The 16,325-nt window shown below is 31.2% G+C and overlaps 1 protein-coding gene across 1 annotated transcript in view; it reads right to left on the reverse strand.

Annotated features, from left to right (window-relative positions):
- Positions 1-16,325, reverse strand: part of LOC108554856 (uncharacterized) — a 301,692-nt gene that overhangs the window by 45,307 nt on the left and 240,060 nt on the right. Inside the window, exon 3 of the mRNA XM_017910264.1 lies at positions 5,465-5,808. Coding sequence (XP_017765753.1) covers positions 5,465-5,808 — 344 coding nt within the window. The remainder of the gene's footprint in view (positions 1-5,464; positions 5,809-16,325) is intronic.

Raw genomic sequence — 16,325 nt, forward strand, 5'->3', positions numbered from 1 at the left:
CTAGAACTACCAACCCAGTGAAAATGACTGGTCCCAGAATTTTCCTTTTTGCAATCACCGAACACATACACCTGCTTTAAGAATAAAATTGGTATCAACTCGTATTAAGAAAGAACTGTAATCGATATATTCACTCGTATTCATCGTATCGCTGAAATTACTATAATCTGTGCACGTTATAGTTAGGTACCCATTAAAGATTGGCAGTTCTAATGTTAAAACCCTCTTTCCAACACCAAGCGACTCACGCTTGTGCTGGTCACAACCGATTTCAAAGGACCCTGTTTTGGTTGTCAAGGACCACGCTTTTATGCTTTCCTTAACCTACGCTTCACCTCCCCGTAGAGGAGTCACGCAACTTAATTTTGTTATATAGAATAACTTTTCGATTTGCTTCTAGAAGATATCGATCGGTTTACAATTTGTTTTTGTTCGCAATAGCCGATTCGCGATTTCTTTTGGTATCCTACAATATCATATTATTTTATACGTTACACGGTAATGTAATACTGCATTAATATATTAATGTAATAGTAGCATTCATATATTAATATAATATTTCAATATAATACGCATTATACGTTTTATATACGAGGTTATATTTGAGTTAGGACTGTATAATCGACAGCAATACAATTTGTCATTTATCAAAATGTATTTTCAGAATTCCTAAGTACGTTCATCGTCCTCGGTACTCGGCAAATGTCACAAACTTGATATTTTTCGAAGCTCAACTATAATAAAAACAGCGCGTAACTGTTCATGTGTCCAAGAGCTCTGATCTTAATCTCGTGTTTCCAAGCCCCTACCTGTTACGTGATTTAGTGGGATTTCATTTTGAAAATTGTTCGCTACATGCGTTGCAATCGATATACTTTTCTATTTTTTATTCTTATTCGCGTATCGCATGCGAAAGGTATAAAAATGGGTATATCGTGTGATTACTAATAAAAACAAGTTTACAAATGCGTTGTTCGTTTTATAAAGTTTACTTTAACTAAACGAATTTACAGAAAAATTTGCCCAAAAAGGTGATTGAAATTTTACATAGAATAAGGAGCATGAAAGGGCATGTGCGACATTCTAAAAATGTATTGATTCAGCTGCTTCAATTTCCAACTTTGCACCCGAAAAATGAATAAAAATGTAAACGTACATATCTTAATGAGCTTTTGTAAAAGCATATATTCCACAACAATCGATCAAATATAACATTACCAGGTCTTGTAATCCTACTTGGATAATAGTCGCTCCAGATAATAACGATACGTATACTTTTAGAGCATAAAAGCTGAAAATCCATCATTAGCAGCTCGATACTAGAAACAGTTGTCTAACAGCAATTTGGCAGACAATAATTGAGAATTAATTTACGTGATTTTACACGTCATCCTTTGACTTTTGTTATCAAATTTCCATTAACGCTAGATTTACGGAACCCGTCAATTTGACGGAAGGGTTACTCCAATTATACGGTGGTAACAGATTTAGTTAACTTATATTAAGACTGTTAATATAACATATAATTGTTTTTAAATTAAACTAGTCGTTAAAAAAAGACACGTGGTTTCCTTTATCTGTCAATTTGACAGGTGTCCTTAGAAATAGGTATACAGATAGCGTCCGTAAACCTAGTGTTAAGTGTATAGTAAGTAGGTTCGAACCATATAACGTATTCGTATAATTAATGGAGCCTAAAAGTTCAAATCTGTGGTTGCAAGGAAACAAGTCGCAAGTCGCAATTTCAGAAAATATTGGTTTATTTGTTAATTGGTTTGCAAAACATATGATTTACGTACTCATCAGAAAAAATGAATGAAAACAAATTTTACATATTCAAAAATGTTATATAATTTAACCATAAATGTTAATAAGAAGAATTCATGTTCAAAACTTTAAATAACAATATCTCGAAAATGAAAATATGCGGCGTTTTTCTTTATAACTACAGAATTTCATTTGCGGGGAGATACGATGCTCGATCAGAGCGGTAAGATGTATTTCAATTTAGAATAGATTTTTCCTTGGTTGGACATTATTGACGATGGTTTACAAAAGTTTAAAGTTTTCCTAAATGTTTCAGATATTAAACAAAATTTAGTTATAAAGATAGATATTGGGAAATTTAAATATTTAACATTAAATAGAACTATGTTGAAATTCAAAATTAACCGATCACTTCTTTTATCCTTTTAGTTGTTTTACTACTTAACGTTAAATATCTATAACTGAAAACTGCAGACAATTCTGTCGCAGACTATCGAAGAAGACTTTGACGGTACTATTTTGGTGTTAATGTCGAAGCTTAGTGTGATAATTTATGAGTACGCTATATCACTCGAACCAACTACATATGCAATTATGGAACATACATAACCTTTAATTTTATAAATTTGATACAGCTCGTTACAAAGAGACCAGCAGAGTAGTAGAGTAAAGGGATAACAAAAATATGTATAATAATTGTGCACATGAACAAGTATAATTACTTTAAGCTCAGAATAACTGATACATAATGCCATATGCGAAAAAAATATTATTCAAATCAACATAATTAGTAATAGTATACTATTTTCATTTATTAAAAAATTTATATCAAAACAAACGCACACATAATCGAAAAGTTTAAGGACGAATATAGCAATAATAATTTAAAGTATAGACAATAGAATAGGTAGTACAATTTTTACATTTAAACGATGTAAAAATGTTAGAGATAGCAACATTAGAAAATATATAAATACAACAATAAAAACTGTAATGAAATTCTAACAATAACAGTAATAAATTCAATAATATAATTCAAATAATATATTGAAAAATGAAAGAATTGTCTATTCGTGTAAAGCCAAATATAATTTCTGGTATAGAGAAAACGTCACGTATATGCGATATTGAATAAAATTCAGTCGATTCCGCAGGGACGAATAAAAGCTTGTAAACGCAGCTATTCAAACACGTCCAAATTTTCGAAAAATTTCAAACTAGGAATAAAACGTAAAAATGATCTAGAACGTAGATATATCAAGTGAAACAGGCAAACAAATATTGTTCTGCTATTTCATAAAGTACGGTTCTGCAGAGAATGCAACATGCATTCGTTTCAGAATGCAGTATAAATATACACGATTCATGTGTGTACAAATGAAACTTCAACGTACCATTTACACGAAACTATGTCAACACCATTGCAGATACAGAAACTAATAACGTCCGAGATATTCAGATTTTTAATCTGTAAAACAATAGTTCTTTGTACGCTTATATCTCCTATAGAGCGTTTATAATCTCAAGAGTTTTGCAAGTATCTTACCAGTATGGTAGATATACACAGTGGTAATTCACATGCAGATCTTAAAGACTTCTTAGCACACAGGGAGAGATCTATGGATCTCCAAATTAAAAAACTAAACCGTAATAAATCAATATTTTCATACATTTCTCCTAAAGCTCTGTAATTAAGTATTCTTTTGCTATTTATTTAATATTATTAATTATTATTTAGCAAGTAATTACATTTATAAAAACTTCGTTATCTTCTAAATGTTTTATGATATATTTGATTTTTTAATTTTTCTGACATATTTATTATTTTTATTGTTGTTGTTGTTGTTATTGTTATTATTATTATTATTATCAACATTAATAATGCTCAGTATTATAGATACATTATAACAAACTAGTATAGACAGTAAATTCTTTCTAACAAAAGTAAATGAAAAGGATTTGTTATTTGGATAATTTGTATTATCATTTTTTAAATAAATAATGATTCAAGTTTGACGACATATCTTTCATTATGCATTGTTTGTATATATCTTCTAAAAATAAAATGCCACAGAGAAATAGTTATGTAACTAAAACATAAGCAAAAAATTTAATTGTTAATCGTAAATTATGCAATAATAATAAAAAGTATTTCGATAATTGTCTTAAAATAAACTAAATATTTGAATTCCAAGATAATTTATATTTTCATAATGTATTTTAGGACAATAATATTAATATATTACAAATTATAAAATAGTATACTTAGATAAAAATAATTAATTCTTAAAAACTTTGCGTAATGATTATATTTATTGAGCAGCGTGATAAAACAAAATATCTTGAAATGAAATATGAGAAATAAAAGCTATTGAAAAAAATTGTTTCACGTTTTTAATTTCAACTTGAAGCACGTGTTATATAGAGTGTGTCAGCAACGGTAGTACGACCGGGAATGGGGTGATTCTACATGATAAAACATATCGAAAATAAAGAATAAAATTTTATCATTTCAAGCTTCGTTGTCAAGAAAAATCGACTTTGAATATACACCGAGTACGCTGGTGTACTGATGGTTCATCTATCTAAGAAGCCAAAGTTAAATGCACGCGTACTCGGTGAATATTTAAATTTTTTAATATTTTTTCAACAATGAAGCTTAGAATAAAAAATCGTTATTCTTTATTTTCGACTTCTTTCTCCATGTAAAATTATTCCCTCATCGGTTGTACCACTGATGCTAATGTATTGATGGTTTATCCATCTAAGCCATGACTAAGTGCAATTTATTCTGTATTTTCGATTTGCTTTTGCATTTAGAATCACCGTTACTACCGTTGCTGGGACACCCTGTATAACATATTCAAACTTTTAGATGGATACAGAAATTTAAAATATACACTCATACATAAAAATGCAACGAACGTTTACATTTATTAAATTTAAGAACAATATATATGTAAAATCGAAATATCAAAAATATAGTATACATGTAGTAGATATGATACATATAGCACAGTGGAAATCTCAAAATTATATCAGTAATTATTACAAATACGAAACAACGACGTTAATGTGTTCAATGGACAATCATCTGAAGGCTGTGATAAAGAAGAAAAGATGCATCAACGGCTACCAATAATACAGATTTGTAATAAATATTACAAGTAATATATATATGTAGTACTGAATTATAATTATATCAGTAATTATTACAAATACGAAACAACGACGTTAATGTGTTCAATGGACAATAATCTGAAGGCTGTGATAAAGAAGAAAAGATGCATCAACAGCTACCAATAATACAGATTTGTAATAAATATTACAAGTAATATATATATGTAGTACTGAATTATTTTCTAATTTGATCGACGTAATGTCGAGATTTTCCTCTTATTATATATACATACATCATTACCGTTTTAAATACTTCAATCTAACATGCGTATAATATGTTACCACAACATATGTAAACGTTCGATGCTTTCATACATGTATGAGTGTAACATACGCAAACATACATGTTTTAGGCATTCGCTGATAAAAATCAGCAAAATTATATCTCATGCATGATAGGATCAAATATAGTAGATTTATCCGGATAGTTAACAGGTAATGGTAAAACGTGTCTTCAGCGCCATTAAATTGATTGAAACAAACGTATTTATATATAGGCGTGTATTTGAATATTTACCGGCCAAAAGCAGAGACGCTGGTTGAAACCGGAAAAGGTAGACCAAGACTAAGGCCCCTAAGACCCAAATGAGGCGGTGGAAGATGTAGAAATCCTCTGGTGGGAGTGACCAGCGGTACTCCCGGTGCAGTAGAAGAAGCCTGACATCCCGCTGATGTGCCAGGATAAGATGGTGGCATCGAGCATGATCTCAAGGCTCGACGATGTTGCCTGCGCATTCGCCTCTCTCTTCTTCGAGCACCGCGAACACCGTCGAGATCCTCGAGAGTCTCTGGGCCACTTTGCAATGGGAGTTCCGTTTGTGCCTCCGTTGAAGTGAAAGACCGTGCATTGTCCCGCTGTTCCTGAAATGTTACACAAAAATTATACTCTTTACGAGTCCGTGCACTTTTACTCCAAGTTTTATACTTCGATTATTCGCAATATTATTTTATATTATAATATTTGGAATATTATTATATATCATATAAAGGTATAAAATATTTTTCACGAGCATCAGTTTCAATCGCGTAATTTTTACAAATTATATACGATTTAATTTCTCCGATCAATCATTCCCAAAAACATTCTTTTCTATTCAGTCGAAAAGAATTTGGGAGTATCGAGATCTACATATAAAAGTATTCAGAATTTTTAAAAAGAATCGTTTTTAAATGTAATTAATCGATATTTCGTTTATTAATAATCGTGTTTCTAGCAGAAATAGGTATAGTAGTGCCTCAATAGTAAATACACGACGGATCCGTATCGTGATCACTCTCAAGGGAAATGAATTTCAAAGAATTTTTGGCATCCCAATTTATCCTCGAGATTGTTGATTTGTTAATTCTGTTTCGTATATGAATCGGTACTGCGTATCGATATTGGCCGGAAGAATTAATTTAATTTATTCAAAATATTATATATTACCAATCTAGACATATTTGCGTTCACCTCGATCAAATCGGTGGTGTAGGATGCAAGTAAATAATGTAAAAGTCTACCAATCGTGCATAAATTTAATATATATTATAATATCAAAATTGCCCTCAACCTTTCGCGAGATAAATAATATAACCCATATATGTTGAAGTTTCTCTAAACAGTCGTTGAAACAACAAATATAGATAGAAGATCAGCAACATGTTGCGTCGCGAATGAACTCTCGATGAATTCCGACGGGTTGTAAAGCCGTCTCGCGATCTCGTAATATTGCCCGCCAAATTAATCTTGAGCAACTAGTTCAATATGGTTCTCTAGAACTGTCTCGTTTCGCGGATGTCACGTGACAGTTTATGGTTTACAAGGAAGAAGACAGACTATGATAAAATTGAACGATAGATTATAAACGAGTCGAGTGCAGACTGAAACAAGGTCGAACGATAGACTAAGCCCAGAATGCTTTACTAGAACAGACAACTCAGAAACTGTCGACTGTCTGTCAAAACTCCGCGACTTTCTTCACGTCGATTTTGTTGAAAATCAGGAGTTTGCCAAAGGGCGAACGTTTCCTAAATGGCTAAATTGGACTAAGAGTGTTCCTTTGATCACCCTGAAGTACCGTTCTCCAAACTAAGACGGTGGTGGAGAAAACCCCTCCTTCAGGGTGAGGTACACTTGGTCGAAGTGCACGGGGGTCAAACGCACGTTGATGACCTTTTCGAAAAGTGACCGCGTCGTTATCACTCTCTGCCTATGGCCCCTTCGTTTGGGGCTTAAGGGTACCAACGCATGCGAACATGTCTGCACCCCCTGCAATCTTAATTGAGAGAATAATTCCTTGATACCAAAGAAAACCAAATTATGGTAGAAATATTATGCTCACGATGTAAGTATTAACAAATATACTTAGCGCAAGTTCGAAACAATAAATTTCTAATCGTAATTGTTCGGTCCCAAGACCGAATTTTCTGAGTCGAGTTAAAAATTGGTTTATTTGTTTATTACCGCCATACCGTAGCTCGTGGACATTCGTGTCACCTGGACTCCACGTTCCTAGCAAAGGACCATAAATATCGCTAGGCGATGGTCACAGCGGTCCAAATTTCTTTAAACATCTCCTACCATCGAAAAACGCCGAAACAAGTACACACACCTAATATAAATATACAACCAATAGAAAAACCCGCACCTACTGCTTACATTTCGTACCAACCACTCACAACACACTTAAACTTGTGAAAACACTGGCATACGTCGACCAAGCAGTGTCACGCGCAAACTCCCGTGAAAAACAAACTACACTCAACCGACGACTTCAATTCGCTTCGTTATATTTTGTTGAAATCAGTAAATAGCGTTACAATCGATATTCGCAATCATTTTCTAACCCTAACCAGGTCTAGATCACTCAAGTTTGATTAGACTGCATCCTTAACTCTGTCCCGTTAGTGTAGCGGGATTTGCAACCCCGCGAAGATCCAATAGAAAGAGAGTTGCAGTGTTTGGAATGCAACATTGACGATCATATTAAATGAGAGTAAAATATATTAAGTTTTCAAGACAAAAGACATCGAGATGCAATAGGTAAAAATAAAATATTTCTCTCCTGTAACTATGTATCAGAATATATTTGTAAGAAAAAACACACACTTGGTACACCGTTATTATAACTTTTATTTTTCCTTATCTCACTGTTATATCATTGAAATTGTATTATTTATTTAATTGAAAATTATGTGGAATTAGATTAGATGTCAACAACATAATTGCGTTGTCACAGACTACAGACCCAATTGAAGCTTCTTCGAATACTGTCACTTCAGAGTTTTTCGATGAAGGACTAGACTTAACTATAGTTTATCAGAAAACCATGATGACATTTCACAATGTACGATTCATTCATATTTTTCATTTCATCGCTGTAATAGTGGTTACAGCCTCAAAAACTTGGCTATGATTTGCCAGAAAATCCTGGTGATATTTCGAAACGTATGGTGCAATACTGTTTGCAATTTCATCCTTATGGTTGCCACCATCTCAAGAACTTGGTTATGGCTTGCCAAGATGCCACGGTGACGCTTCAAAATGTACGATCCATTTGTGTTTTCAATATCATCCCTGGCTACAGCTTCTATCGTTTGAATCTCAGGCTATTTCTAACGATGTGAACAAGGACCGAGGCAAAGAAATTTCAAAACAGAGGTATTCTCATATTTACTTTCTTGCGAAATAATAAACTCATACGTGAGAATAGCGAAGATACTGAATATTATTTTAGAACTTTCGCGTAGTGTGTCGCTACATAATTTGAAATAATCTTGACAAGAACGTGCATACTTGTTCTTTGCTTTCCATACAGCAACGATGAATAAATTTTGTCTATATCAAAACTTCAGGAAGGCATTTTCCATGTGAGCGACATCCTTTGAAGCAAAACGCAACAATATCAATATCGCGTCACGAGTGAGTTCTAGCTGAATTCCTACGGGTTATAACGCTGTCTCGTGACCTTGATATGATGCTCGCCATATTAATCTTGGGCACCTGATTATTATTCGTTCCTTTGAACGTCTGTAGAATGCTGAACTATCGATTTCCCATAATTTCATTTGTCATTATAGATTCAATTGGATTTAAGACATTTAATAAGAAGACTAAATTCTAATGCGACTTTTGAGATCCTATCCGAGTTATTTTCATTCGCCGAAGAGTCGATCCAATTTAGACCCAGATCTGTTTGAGTAGGGACTTCTCCATTTAATGCAATTATAAGTTTTAATACATTTAATAAAAATGTCGACATATTAATTTCTAGGAACTAAAAGAATTAATGAATAAAAGTCCGATCGAAGGTATTCAATTAGTAACTATTTTTTCCTATATATATACACCTATGAAATATATTTCATATCGTTCTCGAGGAATGTCGAATTATAAAACATTTATATTTTAAATGAGTAACTATCTCGAAAGTATTAATGAAACTAATATAATAAATTTTAATTTAAATTCTTTCTGCCTTTGATACTTTCCCTTTGAACTGTATTGGACGGGGACGAAGGAGATGGGAGGATTACAGACCTAAAATTCAAATCTTGGTCAAGAAACTAACGTTTTAGTTAAATTTTTATTTACTTTCGTCTATCAGTAAAAAAATAACGTTCAATGAACTTGATTATACTGTCCATAACATAAATTTTGTATTTAAATAAAGTATTTAAAAAGAAGTAAATAAACGAAAATATAATTGTTTTACATTATTTCAATATTCCTTCACAGCTTATGAGCAAGATTGAGTATATCCATTTTATTAATATTCGGATACTTTGTTTTTCTCTCACTCGTTATATATAAAATTTCATTACTCTTGCAATAATACAAACTTACAACAGTAAGTAAGAAACATTGAAAGTAGGTGTGAAGATATTCCTTGTTTTGTTTCAAGGGACAATGGACATTTTCTGTTTTCAAGCAGTACATCACACGTTTAGCGTTATCTTACGTGAACACCTTTGTTTTGTAACCCTTTGTGATTCGACAGCTCTGTAGTTCTAATTTCCACCAACAAAATACGTTATACTCGCTAAAAATGAAGGTATCTTATTTTACTTCCATTACATTCAACCTGTGAATCAAGGAAAACCATAAATAACAGTACCATAAAAGGAATGCTTAAAAAATCTGTCCGTATAAGAACACGTGAAGAAGTTCCTTCAGAATGTGTTTTATTGCCATTACAAGGATAGCAACATAATGATTTAAAATTTTTACGCAGTAGGTGGCAGACTACCTATATTTTTCATTAAAGGAGAACATACGTATCTTTGGGAATACGAAACTAAAAAATTTTTTAAGACTTTACTCCAGAAAAACTACTCGATGAATTGATTTGATTTCTTCTTTCTTTTTTCATTGTACATGCGACAGATTATATATTACTTTAAAAAATTGCTAAAATTATACATCAGCGAATGCAATTGATTTCATATTTATATACGAATAATAGCTCTACCTATAATATTAGATCTATTAACAATAAATTATTACATTATATCGTATTAATTATTGTATAATTCTGAAAAGGTCCTAACATTTCGTTATTTTAAACAAATAATCCACGTTTTACGTAAATATTTATGGTTTTCTTTTTTCTTCTTCTTCTTCTTTCTACTACATAAAAACTTAAAAAATTACAAAATCAATGAAATGACTCGATATATCGAGGAAATACCTGTCAGTTATATGAATACATATATTGAGAGCAATGATTGAAAATTGAAAAATATTAACTGTAAACTTTAAACTTCGCTTAAATTTTAAATCTTTTCATACGTTAAACGAGTGTGAAAAGCAATGTGCTGAAAATGTGACAATATATTTTACATATATTCCGAAACAATAATCTGCAAAATTCAAATTTACCATTTACTTTAATAGGTATTTTGCATATTTTTGCTTGATGTTCATTTTGCTCTCAATTATTATAGCGCAATCGAGAAATTTCTTTTTATTATATAAACGTTAGCAGAAAATTTACATTATTAACAAATTTTTACCGTATACATCATATAATTGAATAATATCGTTTATAAATTGGAAAAGATTTAAGAAAGGGAATATTGTTCTAGATGAGCCTCTTTTCCGATTACCGCATTTTTATAGTTTATATTATATTGCAATATTATTTTATTCAAAAATGAAGTTTTTACAATATCGACTTTATAGACGTTTTATCAATATTGCGGTTTTTTAAAACAAAAAGGAGTCTCAACTTTGAATATCTTCGTCCTAGATAATTTCATCGACTTTTGAAATTTTTAAACGAGACTTTTATAAGATATTCATCATCTTATATACGTTGAAATAAATTAATAAAAAAGAGATCGATTTTTTGAACCTAATAAAGGTACTTGTATCTTCCCTTGACAGTTTTATTTGTGAAATTTATTTGTGAAATAATTGGAAACGAATATGAATAAATGTAAAAACTAACTATGCTGTTTATCACAGAATTTATGATATTGGGAGAGAATTAAATTGAAGCAATTCTACTGCTATAATCTGTTCCTTTAAATAGAAAAATTCCAGGTGCATTAACCTAACTTATATTACAAAATTCCTGGATAAATCAGATAATAGCTAAGAAATTATAAAATCATAGTACAATATTCTTCATTAAAATTGATTATGTATTTCATGATATTTAATTTATCATCTAGACAAATAAAATACAACAGTTTAAATATTAGATGCAAAAATACAACATGTACTATATAAATACTATGAACAAAGTAGTATTTTATTATGATCAAAATTATAAAAATGGTTATACCATGAAAGATTTGAAATTCTATACAATTATCCTATATGAAATAAGGACTGGCAATTAAATTATTCAATCAAGGAGAAGGAAACGTAACAGGTAATACGAAATTGCGAAAATATAAGTTGCGATATACGCATAAAGCGCGAAGCATTTATCTTGATAAAGAAAAAATATACTAGGTATATGTAATACAAAACAATTTCGATAATGATAGTGAGAAAGACGTAAGCAAATTATAGACTACCAAGAAATCCTTATGAATAGGAAATTAATCATTCACGAAAAATAGAAAGTAAAACAGGAAAATAAAAAATCCACGAAATATAATGAAGTTTTCCAAAAGACTGAAGATTTCTTGATTGAAGTATAAGATTAATTGATAATCGAGAAATATAGAAAAAAAGTATAGTTTAACTAATTTAAATACCATTAAATGTGCCTATAAATATAAAAAGTGTCTCATAATATTGTCAACGCAAATAAATTATCTGTATTAAAGTAATTTAATAGCAAACGACTGTACTAAAAATTCATCATAGATATGAATTCGTTATAGTTTATAAATCCAACTCGTAGCTAAATATTCAAAACGTTATTAATACTGCACTAACAGTAGCTCTAAATTAATAACCCAGATAAATTAATGAGCATATTAAACACGAAGGAAACTAACAAGTATTACTAATGCTCTTATAACACGGGATATACCTACAATGTGCATAAAAAAGAAATTTAATTGATGTAAAGAAATATTAATTTATTCTATAAGATGCCTGTCGATATTATTAACATTTTAAGATTCGTCGAAAGCAGAAAGCATTCCTATTTCAAATTTAAAATACCAAATGCTTCTTTTAATATTTCTGTCTACTAAAAAAAGAAAACAAAAGGACTTTGCATGTTTAATATCCATTTTTTTTGTACTAATTAGAGGAAAATATTACTGACTGTGCGAATTCGTGATAATATCTAAATTTTCACCTTTGTACATTATACGACATCCTGCATTTGTGACAGTAGGCGCACTCGAAATTGTTTCTTTTGCCATTCTATGTCTACTGCACTTTCGCGCGTTCTCTCCCATTCTAATCACGATTTCGTGATTTCCGTTTCTTATTGCTAACTACGTAATCAGTCACTTTTAACCTTTAAATTCAGTATATAGGGTGGCACCGAAATAGAAAATTCAATTTTGGTAGTTTACTAATATTTTAAAACATGTTCATTCACAGTTTTCTTTTCCATTTTAAGGATATTTGAAGTTTATTTGAAGAAGTTATTAGAAAGAACTTCTTTCTGTAACAATACATTTGATATATTCGATGTTTCAGAAGTTATCGAAGACATTCAAAAATTCCTGGTTCGTCCTAGATGTTGTCATACAGCAATAGTGTCAAACTTACACAGAAACATGGGCCACGAAGTTTTAGCGTGTCTACAGGCTACAGCCAAGAAAATCGAGGAATGAAAAGAATGTTAGCGAACAAGAAACAGTCATTTATGTACGTACGAAAATTTAGGTTATATAATTTCAATACTCGATGCTCTTCTCTTACTGAAAATTAGGATGTGCTACTTCGCTCTCCATATTCTTGAGATATTATCCTTCCCCTCGCATATTTAGATCATTATAAAATTCATTTAATAGCCCCCAACATTAAATCTTCAGAAGAAATAAAAAGACCACGTCAACAAATTTATTATGAGCAAAACTTGAAATGGTCTAAAAATCTAAAAAATGGGAAAATATTATGGAAATAGATTATGTAGGGAACAGTTGACATATCGACAGCCATAAGTTTTGTTGTTATATGTTAGAATAAAATTGAAGGAATTTAAATTTGAAGAAAGGAATTTGTCGTACAAGTATTGTAGAGATGGGATTTGGTGGTGGTATATAGAATTATTTATTTATAATAAATGAACAGTGTGTGGGTGACGATTAAAAACACGAATTGTCTCTTTACATCAATCTATATCGATTCCCAACTTCCCAACAAGACTACGCTCAACTTAACAACGCAATGACGACTCTGCCTGCAACAACTAACTGCTCACAACTAAAACTGTCTACTAAAAACTGCAACCAAAGATTGCGTACAGCGAACTGTATCCAACGAACTGTCTCCAAAGAACTGTCTACTAATCACTTTTTGCCTTTTTTTATATCTTCCCCAACATGTACATGTTTTTAAGAAGCCTCCCCCAACATGATCAAATATGGTCGTGCTAAGGGCATCGTCAGGGTTTTTCTGACCGACCTGGCCTTCGAACCCTCGGTGACTTTCTAAGCTAAAGTTACCTGACACGAGGTGGAAAACCTGCGATACTACAGTATAGTATTTAATGAAAGAAGAGAACATTTTTTTTTTTATTAAATTCAATGATAAACATTAATGATAAGCAATTTAATGATAAAGTCGGTCCAATACCAAGCACATTAGATTTTTAGGTTTAATCGATATACCATTCTATTTATCGAATCCCTTCGATGTCCTAGAACGCTTATCACGCGCCAAACTAATATTGCGTGACTAGTTGTAATAATAAGGATCCCGAAGAGTGTGTTGATAAAAGGGAGCGTTTATTTAGAGTAAAATATAGAATAGTTATAATGGAAACGTTGAACGGAGTACCGTTTCGAACACGCGTTTATATGTGTAAGTAAGATGTTTCAAGGATCGGTGTCGAAGACGAACTGATTTCTCGAATTTGATCTATGTCGTGTCTCGCCGTGCCCTGTCCGGTGTTTTCTCCAGTTTAGTTCTGATTGGGCAAAATAAACGTTGGTGGTGGAAAAGTAAGGAGTTTTAATTGAACAGAGGATGTGACGGAAGGACCTTTGGCTAAGGAGTAGGGAGCTGTCAAGGAGCCGATTTTTGATGGTCAATGACGTGATTTATAAGTGGTGTCCGTCCGTCGCTTGTTGAGTCTGTCACACGCGGGTCCCATCTGTCGAGTCTGGTACTTGTAAAAATTCCTAAACTTTCGTCTTTACTTTTACAACTTAATCCGCTAAAACGGCGGTGAGGCATATCTATCCTCCGGAATTGCAGTTGCAATATAAAAATATATTGTAAATCGTTAGGTTTGTTAAAAATGTAAGCCTTAGAATAAAAATCATGTTATAAACACGCTCTCCGGGACGAAACAGTCGATTAATTTCGTAAATAGAAAGACATTTAATTGTTAGAATGATATTCAATCTTTTTCTCTTAACCTGTGCATTCGACAAGTTCCAAATAGCAATTTTAATGATACATTTTTCTTGTGTCAAATTTCTTTTCTTTCGTTTTCTAATTTGGGACATTTTTCTATCAGAGAAACCAAAAGAGCACAAAAGAACTAGAGAACTATCTTTTAATTTATTTTGCATTGAACTGCATTTGCAGACCGAAGAGTTGAATTGAATTTGAATTGATTTGAATTGATTGTCAGTCGGATTGAATTGAGTTGAATTGTATTTGCAGATAGAAGAAAATTTTGATGCAATATTAGAACGGTGCTGCAAATACATGGAAACATTTTGGAGCGTGACATATTAAAGTATAACAAAAAAAATTGTCAAATCAGGGTCGTTTAGTATTCCTAATAAATTAAGGATACCTATGAGATAGGAATAAAATCATTTATTTATCTAAGAAGTAAAATATGAACTTTGAAAAATAACTTTCAGCACACGACCTACAAACCTACTCACGTAACGCTTCAACAATTAAAAAACAACGTGAAAACAGAACTACTCTGATCTATGTAACACACGTTCATTACATTGATTTATTTTTGCAAGAAAATTGCTAATGCTAGTCCGAGAAGCGAAAACCAGCTGTGGTCGGTACTGTCGCACTTTCTTCTGCACCTTATTTAATGGAGATAAGATTATATTAAAATATAAGCTTCGTTTATTTACTTAAAATTGACTTGAAATTACTAGACAATCTAGTAGATACATATATAGTTTATAATGGAGATAGATTTACTACGAAACATTAAATTATTATTGACTAAATGAGAAAAAGTTCAGAGTTTCTAATTTTGTATATGCTTAATCATTTCGTGAAATTTCAATATGATCGACAATTATCTCAGAAAGAAATACAATAATGATATTTGATTACTGTACTATTATATCTAAAGTTTAGAAATTTAGTATGATATATGCATAAAATTAAAGATGTTTATATAATACAAGATTAATTACAGAATAAAAGAAAGAATCACCAATGGACATTTTGAAACATATCGTAATGTCAATTATATAAACTTGTTAAAGTTATTTCCTCTGGAAGGTAATTATAATGTTCAGATACCATACATATATTTTATTATAGTGGAGAAAGGTTGAAAGTTAAAAATCGTAACACATAACAATAAAAGAGATATAAAAATAAATCAGGTTACAAAAGTTTTTAACAATTTAATTATAATTTAATTACACGAAATCTTTTATAATTTTTGTAGCTTATAAAATTGCAATTTATAATTCCCAGCGTCTTGTGGATAATCCAACCATGAACATAAAATTATATCTTACCAATCTGTTATCTTAAAGAGGATGTAAGAAGCATGACAATTAAATACTTTCAAAAATATAGATAATTTGAAACAATATTA

The sequence above is a fragment of the Eufriesea mexicana genome, unplaced genomic scaffold (assembly GCF_001483705.2).
Source record: "Eufriesea mexicana isolate 0111107269 unplaced genomic scaffold, ASM148370v2 scaffold50, whole genome shotgun sequence".
In the NCBI taxonomy this organism is placed as follows: domain Eukaryota; kingdom Metazoa; phylum Arthropoda; class Insecta; order Hymenoptera; family Apidae; genus Eufriesea; species Eufriesea mexicana.